Genomic DNA, 12,214 nt, shown 5'->3' with positions numbered 1-12,214 from the left:
ACTTTCGGCTATAAAAAATATATAGTAAACTCAAAGTTAGTTATAGATTTAGGCCAAAATTTATTCTGCTCCATGTTTTTGTAAAAAAAATCCCAATAAGTGTATATTGATTGCTTTGTGTGAAAGTTATAGCGTCTACAAACTATGCAATTTGCACCATTTTTTTGCTATACAGCACTGCACTAGTTTAACTGACAATTGCGCAGTCATGCAATAAGGTACATAGATGAAATTGATGTCCTTTTTTTCACACAAATAGAGCTTTTGGTGGTATTTGATCACCTGTGCACTTTTTATTTTTGACACTATAAACAAAGAAAGTTTTGAGAAAAAAAAGTGTTTTTTTAAAAAACCAATATTTTCTCATTTCTGTCATCAATATCCCAAAAAACTAACATTTCATCATAAATTTAGGCCAAAATGTATTCTGCTCCATGTTTTTGGTTAAAATAATCCCAATAAGTGTATATTGATTGCTTTGTGTGAAAGTTATAGCGTCTACAAACTATGGGAGAGATAATGGAATTTACAGCTTTTACTTTCTGACTGCCCATCACATCTCTTGAGGTGCTAAAATACCAGGATAGTACAAACACCCCAAATGACCCCTTTTCAGAAAGTAGACACCCTAAGCTATCTGCTGAGAGGCATATTGAGTCCATGGAAGATTTTTTTTTTCCCACAAGTTTCTAGAAAATTACAAAAAGTTGTCATTTAAATTATATATTTCTTGCATAAGCCATGTGTATATGTGGAATTACACCCTAATATACATTCTGCTACTTCTACTGAGTATGGGGGTACCACATGTGTGAGACTTTTTGTGAGTCTAGCCACATACAGGAGCCTGAAATCCAATGACCACTTTGAAAGCCTGAAGGTGCGTAACTTCCTCATTACACTTCCTCACTACCTATCACAGTTTCGAAGGCCCAAACATGCCAGGATAGCACCAACCCCCCCAAAGGACCCCTTTTTGGAAAGTAGACACCCCAAGAAATTTAAAAAGAGGCATGGTGAGTATTTTTTCTCACAAGCTTTTGAAATATAAAAAAAAGAAAAGAAAAAAAATGTTTTTGTTTTTTTTCTTCATTTTCCAAAAACTTGTGGCAACAAACGAGATCTGAAAAATACTCATCATGCTTATTATCAAATTCCTTGGGGTGTCTACTTTCCATAAAGTGGTCATTTGAGGGGGGGGTGTTGCTATCCTGGCATTTCAGGTCCTCTGAATCTGTGATAGGTAGTCAGGAAGTGTAAGGTGGTCTTTGGATTTTGGGGTCCTGTACTTGGCTGGACTGCCAAAATGTCTCTCACATGTGGTACCCCCATACTCGGGAGAAGTAGCAGAATGTATTTTGGGGTGTAATTCCACATATACCCATGGCTTGTGTGAGCAATAAATCATTTAAGTGACAATTTTGTGTAAACTTTTTTTTTGTCATTTTCCAAAAACTTGTGGTAAAAAAATAAATTCTTCTATTGATTCAACATTCCTCTCAGCAAATAGTTTGGGGTGTCTACTTTACAAAAAGGGGTCATTTTGGGGGGTGGGGGCATTCTATGCCCAGCATTAGAAGTTTATGCCACACATCACTCACTCTTCTAACCACCTGAAGACCACGCCTTTTCTGACACTTTTTGTTCACATGAAAAAAAATCAATATTTTTTGCTAGGAAATTAATTTAAACCCCCAAACATTATATATTTTTTAAAGCAGACACCCTAGTGAATAAAATGGTGGGTGCTGTAATTTTTTTCTGTCACATAGTACTTGCGCAGCGATGTTTCAAACGCAATTTTTTATTTTTAAAAATACACTTTTTACTTTTAATGCACAAAAATACAATATATTCGCCAATTATTTGGTAAAATATAAAAGATGATGGTGTGCCGAGTAAATAGATACCAAACCTGACCTGCTTTAAAACTGCACATGCCCTGTGCAATGGCGACAAACTGCATATGTTTTTAATATCTATAGGTAACGTTTTAAAGCCTTTACAAGCTACCATTGTAGATTTACAGAGGAGGTCTAGTGTTAGAATTACTGCCCTTCATCTGACGTTCGTGGCGATACCTCACATGCATGGTGCAACCGCTGTTTACATACCAGCACAGGACCAAGGCTCACAAACTCAGGTGTGTGTGTGCGCATGGGGGTGAGGGTACTTTTTTTTTCTTTTCTTTTTTTAAGTTATTTTGATTTTTTTTTATTATTTTTACACCGTTTTTTTTTTTTATCACTTTTAATGCTATCACAGGGAATGCAAATATCCCCTATAACCTCAATGGGCATTGTCATATATTCTTTTTTGAGAAATCTGGGGTCTATCAGACTCTGGATCTCTCCCCTGCCCTTACATTATCTAATCTCACCAACATCGGTGATCAGATGCTTTCCCAATTTACAAATGGCGCTGTTTATATTCTGCGAAACTGAAGTGATGAAATGCTCGTAGCTTCTGATTTCTTAGACTATAGAGATGATTGACACCATTCTGGTCTCCAATCAGCTCTATGGTCAGCTGGCAGAAACACTGGCTACATTCTCAGGTTCCCCCAATGGCACGGGACTGCCCAAGAAAGCCTTGGAAGGCAGTGGGGGAGGGGGGCATCATATCCTGCTGCTTGTAAAAGCAATCCTGCAGCTAATTATCTACTAGGATTGCTTTTGCATAAAAGCCGATCACCAGCTGAAAAAAATTATACCAGGATGATGCCTGCAGCTGTAGGCATTATTCTGGTATAACCATTCAAAGTCCAGGGATGTAGCAGTACGTCTCTGGTCCTTGTTGGGTATATATGCTATGTTCTTTTTTTTGTATTCAGCCTGTGTACTGAATGAAAAAAAGAGAAGGAATCTCTGCCCCCCCATAAAAGTGTGGTATGCCCACCATTAGAATATACCACCCTGCATCCACCCACTTCTAATGGTGGGCACACATTAGGTCACACGGTGCCACATGCGCCAGTTCCAAGATTGTACAAATGTCTAAATAGTGGCACGCTTGAATAAAAATTGTCCACGTATAAGTGGTACCCCATATGGAGAAATGATGACACCAAGTCCCAAACTATCTTGTCACTGCTCCCCATGTAGTCTGGGCATCCAGGGGGATCCACGTGACTATCTTTTCCCTCGTAAATCTAAAACTTATAAGTATAGCCTGTTGCCCTCTCACAGGTCTTCTACATCTTGACCCCATATCTGGCACGCTTGCTGGGGAGAATTGTTTGAATGCAAGGCGGCCAGAAAAATGAATGAGGGATTCATCAACGCAGATGTTTTGCTGGGGAGTATAGACATCTGCAATTTTTTGGTTAAGTTGATTTTAGAGGGGCTGAATTTTGTGGAGCCGGTCAAATTCAGGGTCACCACAAGGACGACAGAGTGTATTGTCGCTGAATGCATAAAACACATTATACTCTCATATCTATGCCTGGCCATGGCAGCAGAGAACACGGCATATGATGAATCGGGTCTGCGGACCAATACAACCGCAATTCATTTCTTTTAGTATTGCCCATGTTGAGGGTTAGGCCCCCAAAAAATATAAATTCAAAAACCGTAATGGGTTTCCATGCGAATGGTCTGGCAAGGTTTGAATTTGGGTTGGTGGCTATAAATTGTTGTGCATATAAATTGCTTTGATCCACAATCAATGCATACAGATATTCCGTGAAAAACAGCTCCAAAAAATCAAGGGGAGGAGTTAAATTTGCTATTTCCACCTGAATTCTGGGTTGGGCAGCTCTATGGGCCTGTGTGCGAATTCTTGGTGGTTGCGTGACAATACTTGTGCTGGCCACCTCACCAGCTTGTACTGCAATTATGGGACTCCCCACGTCACCAACTCATACTGCAGTGCTGGTATTATTATTATTATAGAGGATTTATGGCGCCAACAGTTTGCTCAGCACTTTACAATATAACGGGAGACAATACAGCAACAATACAGTCCAATACAAGATGGTTAGGAGGGCCTGATCCTGGGAGCTTACAATCTAAGAGAAATGTGAAAGGATGTACTAGGCCACTGGTGCTCGCCAGTTCACCAAAAGGTAGCGCGGCACTAGTACTGGCACTCTGCTGCATATGTGGGCGGCTTAGTGGTTAGCACTTCTGCCTTGCAGTAAATGGGTCATGGGTTCGATTCCTGACCATGGCGCTCCTGCATGGAGTTTGCATGTTCTCCCTGTGCTTGCGTGGGTTTACTCCGGGTACTCCGGTTTCCTCCCATACTCCAAAGACATGCTGGTAGGTTAATTGGCTCCTGTATAAATTGTCCTAGTTTCTATGTGTATGTATGAATGTGAGTTAGGGACCTTAGATTTGTACACCCCATGAGGGTTAGGGACCTTAGATTTGTACACCCCATGAGGGTTAGGGACCTTAGATTTGTACACCCCATGAGGGTTAGGGACTGATGTGAATGTACAATATGTGTAAAGTGCTGTGTAAATTGACAGCGCTATATAAGTACCTGAAATAAATAAATATGAGAGTCATCAAAATTTACCAGCAAGTGCTAACAGAGATCAGGCCTGATTCTGCCAACACTGCAGTTTTGTGTGTAATGTATCAAGTGACAGTGACCTACTGACACTGCACTTGCTGGGGGAGAAGGGGGGTAAGTGTACGGGCTAAACACAGGTGCTGGCAGGTGCCGGGGCTGATCTTGCTAACGCTGCATTTTTGGGGACACTAATACTAATGTTTTAAAAAAAACAATATTGGTGAAGCGCTTCACATGAAAAACTAAATAAGTATTTACAATGATATAAAATACATATAAAGTGACCGCACTGTATTGAAAGGTATTGATAACTATTGCTAAATAATCCCCTCCAAAAAATGAATAAGTGCCAAGTGTTGAAAGTGCAAAACAGGTCATCCGTCTGCTGACTAGATCGTGTCAAAATACAATATATGCACAATAAACATAATACACCATAACATTGCACACTCTGACTGAAAGTGACAGGTGCTCAGTATGAGGATGAATATTGATTGAAAGTAAAATCCACAATAAAGTGCAAAACAAGTCATGTGTTTGTTGACTAGATCGCGCCAAAATCTAATATATGCACAGTATACATAATACACCATAACATTGCACGCTAACTGAAAGTGACAGGTGCTCAGTATGAGGAGGAATATTCATTGAAAGTGACAGGAGCTCAGTATGAGGATGAATATTCATTGAAAGTGAAATCCACAATAAAGTGCAATAACAAAGTGCTTGACATTTCATGTGCAAACAAACACCGTGATGTCAGTGCTTCAATTCTTCACTCCAAACATGATGCGTGTTAGCATGCCACACCTGTATATCGTAATCCAAAAGTGGCTCAAGTGCCTCCTCACCTTAACCATGCGACCCCTAAGGGCCACAATGCTTTAGGTATTATAACTCCACCAGACTGGGGATCTCTGTAATAATACTCCTGTAGTAGCACTCCATCTCCTCTGCCAGGTCACTTATGCCCTCAGATGGTAGTACCCCCGGGATAATCACAAGGCTATAGAGAGGCAGACAAAGAGCCTCCATAGTGAGATGCCGTTTATTCCATATAGCAGATGAAGACAAACCAAAAGAGAACACTCACAGTATAGCAGATCTCATCCAGCTGGTCTCCCATATTCCTCCTCATACTGAGCTCCTGTCACTTTCACTCAATATTCATCCTCATACTGAGCACCTGTCACTTTCACTCAATATTCATCCTCATACTGAGCACCTGTCACTTTCAATGAATATTCCTCCTCATACTGAGCTCCTGTCACTTTCAATGAATATTCCTCCTCATACTGAGCTCCTGTCACTTTCAATGAATATTCATCCTCATACTGAGCTCCTGTCACTTTCAATGAATATTCCTCCTCATACTGAGCACCTGTCACTTTCAATGAATATTCCTCCTCATACTGAGCTCCTGTCACTTTCAATGAATATTCCTCCTCATACTGAGCTCCTGTCATTTTCAATGAATATTCATCCTCATACTGAGCTCCTGTCACTTTCAATGAATATTCCTCCTCATACTGAGCTCCTGTCACTTTCAATGAATATTCATCCTCATACTGAGCTCCTGTCACTTTCAATGAATATTCATCCTCATACTGAGCTCCTGTCACTTTCAATGAATATTCCTCCTCATACTGAGCTCCTGTCACTTTCAATGAATATTCATCCTCATACTGAGCTCCTGTCACTTCCAGTTAGTGTGCAATGTTATGGTGTATTATGTTTATTGTGCATATATTGTATTTTGTCACCATCTAGTCAGCAGGAGGATGACCTGTTTTGCACTTTCAACACTTGGCACTTATATATTTTTTGGGGGGGATTATTTAGCAATAGTTATCAATACCTTTCAATACAGTGCGGTCACTTTATATGTATTTTATATCATTGCACCGACTTATTTAGTTTTTCATGTGAAGCTCTTCACCAATATTGTTTTTTATGTCATCCATCCTGTGGTACTGGGAATAGGTGGTAGCAGCTGCATATATTTGGGGTTGTGTTTGTTCATACCAGTGGAGCGCAGGGGATTATTTGTTTATTTACTATACTAATGTGAACGCTGGTATAGTGCTGATCTGATCAAAGATATTGATCCGTTTAGACACCATACTAGCAATGGAGGTTTCTTGTGTATGAGAGTCTTCCTGGCAATCGAGGGGTTAAATGTGATGACTGGTGTACTGAGGGCACTAGATACTCTATGTTGTACATTACATACTCCTGACCCCTGCACTATATACTCGTTATATACTCGTTAGTACATTACATACTCCTGACCACTGCACTATATACTCTGTTGTACATTACATACTCCTGATCACTGCACTATATACTCTGTGTTGTACATTACATATTCCTGACCCCATGCACTATGTACTCTATGTTGTACATTACATACTCCTGATCCCTGCACTATATACTCTATGTTGTACATTCCATAGTCCTGACCCCTTCACTATATACTCTATGTTGTACATTGCATACTCCTGACCCCTGCACTATATACTCTATTTTGTACATTACATACTCCTGTCCCTTGCACTATATACTTTATTTTGTACATTACATACTCCTGACCGCTGCACTTTATACTCTATGCTTTACATTACATACTCCTGACCCCTGCACTATATACTCTGTTGTACATTACATACTCCTGACCCCTGCACTATATGCTCTATGTTGTACATTACATCCTCCTGATCCCTGCACTATATACTCTGTGTTGTACATTACATACTCCTGACCCCTGCACTATATACTCTATGTTGTACATTACATACTCCTGACCCCTGCAATATAAACTCTATGCTGTACATTACATACTCCTGACCCCTGCACTATATACTCTATGTTGTACATTACATACTCCTGACCCCTGCACTATATACTCTATGTTATACATTACATACTCCTGACCCCTGCACTATATACTCTATGTTGTACATTACATCCTCCTGACCCCTGCACTATATACTCTGTTGTACATTACATACTCCTGACCCCTGCACTATATGCTCTATGTTGTACATTACATCCTCCTGATCCCTGCACTATATACTCTATGTTGTACATTCCATAGTCCTGACTTCTGCTCTCCCCCCTCCCCCCACTGCTATATATTCACATAATATAGATTCTCTTTTATTCCCCCCATTTCCTCCCAGCTGGACATTTTATATCGGATGATGTGATTGGAGCACAGACTTTTACATGGTGATAATAATGTGATAACATCCTCCAACTTTGGACCCTTAAACAGAAAGTGATAATGAGGGAGGAGTCAATACCCGAATGATGGCGGTCTTCAGGATCAGTCCAGTCTTCATCTTGGTTGTTCTCCCCCCCATCCTCACTCTCTGACCTCTGGTGGGGCTCAGCCCCGCTGTTCTTCATGACTAAATCATGGAGTAAATAAGGAAGTGCAGTACTTCTTGTGTTGGGAAGATGGCGATGAGTGATAGAGGGGGTGGGGACCCTCGTCCTATAATTCCCTCATCACTGTCCCTCCTATAAAAGACAGTTCTGGTTGTTTCCTCACTCTCTGACTAAGGTCCATGAATAAAGAAATGACCTGGTAGGAGATCAGAGGAGCCATTTCCTAGTTCCCTTGAGGGTGGAATTGTAAGCTCCTCAGAGACCAAGCTGCCTGATGTGGGCGGAGTCCAGGTTTGGGGGAACCAATCAGCTCCTGTCTAGTAATCCTCTTTGTCTTTGTATTTTAGTCCATGGCCGGGAGATGAGGAAAACCTCCGAGGATTGTCTCACTTTGTCTCCAGACTGGAAAGTAGAAGATGAGGACATCACACAGTATAGTCCAGGAGAAAACCCAACTCCCTCCAATGTCCATCCGGCACCACCCAGTGTAGATGGACCATCGGATTCCTTGTATCCTGAGGAACCTCAGACTGTGCGGGACCGGGCCGACCCTCCAACAGGGAAGAGCTTCTCCTGTACTGAGTGCGGGAAGGGTTTCAGTTCTAAATCCAAATTTAATGTGCATAAAAGATCTCACACGGGGGAGAAGCCATATTCCTGTCTTAAGTGCGGGAAATGTTTTTCAGTGAAGTCCAGTCTTTACACACATCAAAGATCTCACTCGGGGGAGAAGCCATATTCCTGTCCTGAGTGCGGGAAATTTTTTTCAGTGAAGTTCAATCTTTCCATTCATCAGAGATCTCACACAGGGGAGAAGCCGTATTCCTGTCCTGAGTGTGGGAAATGTTTTTCAGTTAAGTCCAATTTTTATAGACATAATAGATCTCATACGAGGGAGAAGCCGTATTCCTGTCCTGAGTGTGGGAACTGCTTTTCAGAGAAGTCCATTCTTCATAAACATCAGAAATGTCACACGGTGGGGAAATCATTTTCCTGTCCTGAGTGTGGAAAATATTTTTCAGCTAAGGCCAATCTTTATAGACATAAGAGATCTCACACTGGGGAGAAGCCGTATTCCTGTCCTGAGTGCGGGAAATGTTTTTCACAGAAGTCCCATCTTTCTAAACATCAGAGATCTCACACGGGGGAAAAGCCACTTTCCTGTCCTGAGTGAGGGAAATGTTCCTCACTGAAGTCCTGTCTTCCTGTACATCAGGGGTCCCACACAACCCTGGAGGTGTATTAGTGCCTTGAGTGCGGGAAATGTCTTCTAGATGAATGTTGCTGGACATCCCAGCTCTCATGTGGGGAAGAAGCACACCCTGATATACACCTCAGATATACTCCATGGCTGATCTTCATCATGGAAGTAACAGTTCATAAGGAGATCAGAGGTCCCCAAAGACATGGATGAAGTGTGGGACCGGGTCAGCCATTGATGGCAGGAGAAGAATAACAATGGAGTCCTGACTTAGAGCACTGAATAAAAATTATGGTTTTTCTTTTACTATTTCCATATGTTTGGAATTTAATATTTTATTTTTTAATTGGCTCTGAATATTACACATTTTTATTGTCTTTTCTATACACACTTCATCTTTTATATTTGTAATAATAAAGTATATATTTATCAGACATGTTTAATATTATAATGGCTCTGTAATCCAATAGTTTTGTTGTTATGACATTATGGCAGTTGAGGTCCTCCAGGTGAATGGCAATACGCTATATCTAGTTTGAGGACATCATGTTGTTATGTATACATTGTATATTATAATCCCAGTTGTCACACTCCCTATAATTGGCACAGTATTATTATTCATTTTATACACAGTTGTGTTGAAAATACTAGCCATCAGACATCACTAACCGGATCAATCACTGTTTTTGGTGGAAATGATATTTCTACATGGCAAATAATTTCCTAGCAGGTGTAGTAGAGTCATAGAAATCCAACAGACCCAACAGTCATGACATGCATGCTGCTGATTCTGTGTCATTGAATCACTCATTGAAAGGGGCGTGTTCAAATAGCAGTGTGGAGTTCTATTAGTGAGGTCATTCATTCTTTGATAAACAGGTGGCAATTATTGCCCTTATTTAAGGAAGGAAGGCAGCAAATGTTGTACATGCTGGTTACAGTGCATTTCTCTCTGAAATTCTGAGGAAAATGGGTCTTTCCAGACATTGTTCAGAAGAACAGCGTACCTTGATTAAAAAGTTGATTGGAGAGGGGAAAACATATAAAGAAGTGCAGAAAATGATCGGCTGCTCAGCTAAAATGATGGCAAATGCTTTAAAATGGCAACCAAAACCTGAAAGACGTGGAAGAAAGCGAAAAACTACCATTGGAATGGATAGAAGAATAGCCAAAATGGGGCGGACTCAGCCAACAATCAGCTCCAGGAAGATGAAAGAAGGTGTGACGTTCCCTGTGAGGACTCAGCCAACAATCAGCTCCAGGAAGATGAAAGAAGGTGTGACGTTCCCTGTGAGGACTGTTACAATTAGAAGACGCCTATGTGAAGCCAAGCTATCTGCAAGAAGTCCCCGCAAAGTCCCACTGTTGGGAAAAAGACATGTGCTGAAGAGGTTACAATCTGCCAAAGAGCACATTGACCGGCCTAAAGAGAAATGGTGGAACATTTTGTGGACTGATGAAAGTAAGATTGTTCTTTTTGGGTCTAGTGGGCGGAGACAGTTTGTCAGACGACCCCAAACACTGAATTCAAGCCACAGTACACTGTGAAGACCGTGAAGCATGGTGGTGCAAGCATCATGATATGGGGACGTTTCTCATACTACGGTGTTGGGCCTATTTATCGCATACCAGGGATCATGGATCAGTTTGAATCCATCAGAATACTTGAAGAGGTCATGGTGCCTTATGCTGAAGAGGAAATGCCCTTGAAATGGGTGTTCCAACAAGACAACCACCCCAAACACACCAGTAAACGTGCAACATCTTGGTTCCAGACCAACAAGATGGACGTTATGGAGTGGCCAGCCCAATCCCCGGATCTTCATCCAATAGAAAACTTGTGGGGTGACATCAAAAATGCCGTTTCTGAGGCCAAACCAAGAAATAGAGAAGAACTGTGGAATGTGGTCCAATCATCCTGGGCTGGAATACCTGATCACAGGGGCCAGAAGTTGGGGGACTCCATGCAACACAGATGTACAGCAGTTCTCAGAAACAGTGCGACTACAACCAAATATTCATGAAGTCATTCAAAGGAAAGCAAAATCTTCAAACATTTCTCAGTTTATATAGTGAATGTTTGAGTTTGTAAAGAAGAATACAAACACTGCCATTTTTTTGAACCGTCTAATATTCACTTTTCTTCCATTTTTTTAGAGGAACAACACAAATTTGATGTATTTTTCTTCATGTTTTGATTTGGAATAGAATGTGTCGTGTTCCCAATGCATTTGTGTGGATGGAAATAAAAGCTATTAGAAGGATTTTCAGCTTTATTCACTTTTTTCAACACACTGCGATTATTTTGAACACAACTGTATAAATCTGTTCATAATACTTCCCCAAATTACATCACTGACCTTGTCTCTAAATATCACCCAAACCGTACACTCCGCTCCTCGCAAGACCTCCTACTCTCTAGCTCCCTTGTCTCCTCCTCCCATGCTCGTCTCCAGGATTTCACCAGGGCGTCATCCCATCCTCTGGAACTCCCTACCCCAATCTTTTTTAACCTCCCTAACGGTATTCCTGAGTGTAGCTCGGGGTAAAATGTCAGTACCAAAAGCGGTAACCCCGAGCTACCCTCAGGCTTACCATGCGGCGCTGCATAGGGAGTCCCTGCAGTGCTTACCTTGTCCTTCGCTCCCGCGATGTGTCCCCTGCAGCATCCCCGGCCATCTCCTCCGGTCCCTGTGACGTCGGGACGTACGGGCACCGCCGGCGGTGGGAAATTTGAAAATTTAAAAAAAATGTCATTTTTTTCAAAATGATTTTACATAGTAAAACATTGCTGTTTCAACCCATTTCACATACATTTTGTCCCGAGTGCTTTGTCCTGTCCCCTGTCTGCATTTTGATTGTTCTTTCTGCCTGGAAACTTAGAAAAGTCCATGGCGTCCAAAAAGTGTCCCTTTACGTCAAAAGTGGTTTTAGACCGGCTAGAGAACAGCGATAGTAAATCAGAACCACTTGCAGAATTGAGTGATAATGATTTGTGGGGGAAATTCCTCATCAGACACTGAAAACGATTCTGCGACTTTGCTCAGCGATGTGTGAACTTGGCGCTATATTTCACATTTCAGTGTTTTTGGTTTGATT

At 41.3% G+C, this 12,214-nt stretch overlaps 1 protein-coding gene across 1 annotated transcript in view; it reads left to right on the top strand.

Annotated features, from left to right (window-relative positions):
- LOC149445498 (uncharacterized) overlaps positions 1–9,421 on the top strand; it is a 34,742-nt gene extending 25,321 nt beyond the window's left edge. Inside the window, exon 5 of the mRNA XM_089653810.1 lies at positions 8,552–9,421. Coding sequence (XP_089509936.1) covers positions 8,552–9,088 — 537 coding nt within the window. The 3' untranslated portion in view covers positions 9,089–9,421. The remainder of the gene's footprint in view (positions 1–8,551) is intronic.
- The last annotated feature ends 2,793 nt before the right edge of the window (positions 9,422–12,214 follow it).

This window comes from Staurois parvus, unplaced genomic scaffold (genome assembly GCF_062004578.1).
Source record: "Staurois parvus isolate SC_StPar_1 unplaced genomic scaffold, SC_StPar_1.0 ptg000720l, whole genome shotgun sequence".
NCBI lineage: Eukaryota > Metazoa > Chordata > Amphibia > Anura > Ranidae > Staurois > Staurois parvus.
This window is presented reverse-complemented; position numbering and strand designations above follow the sequence as displayed.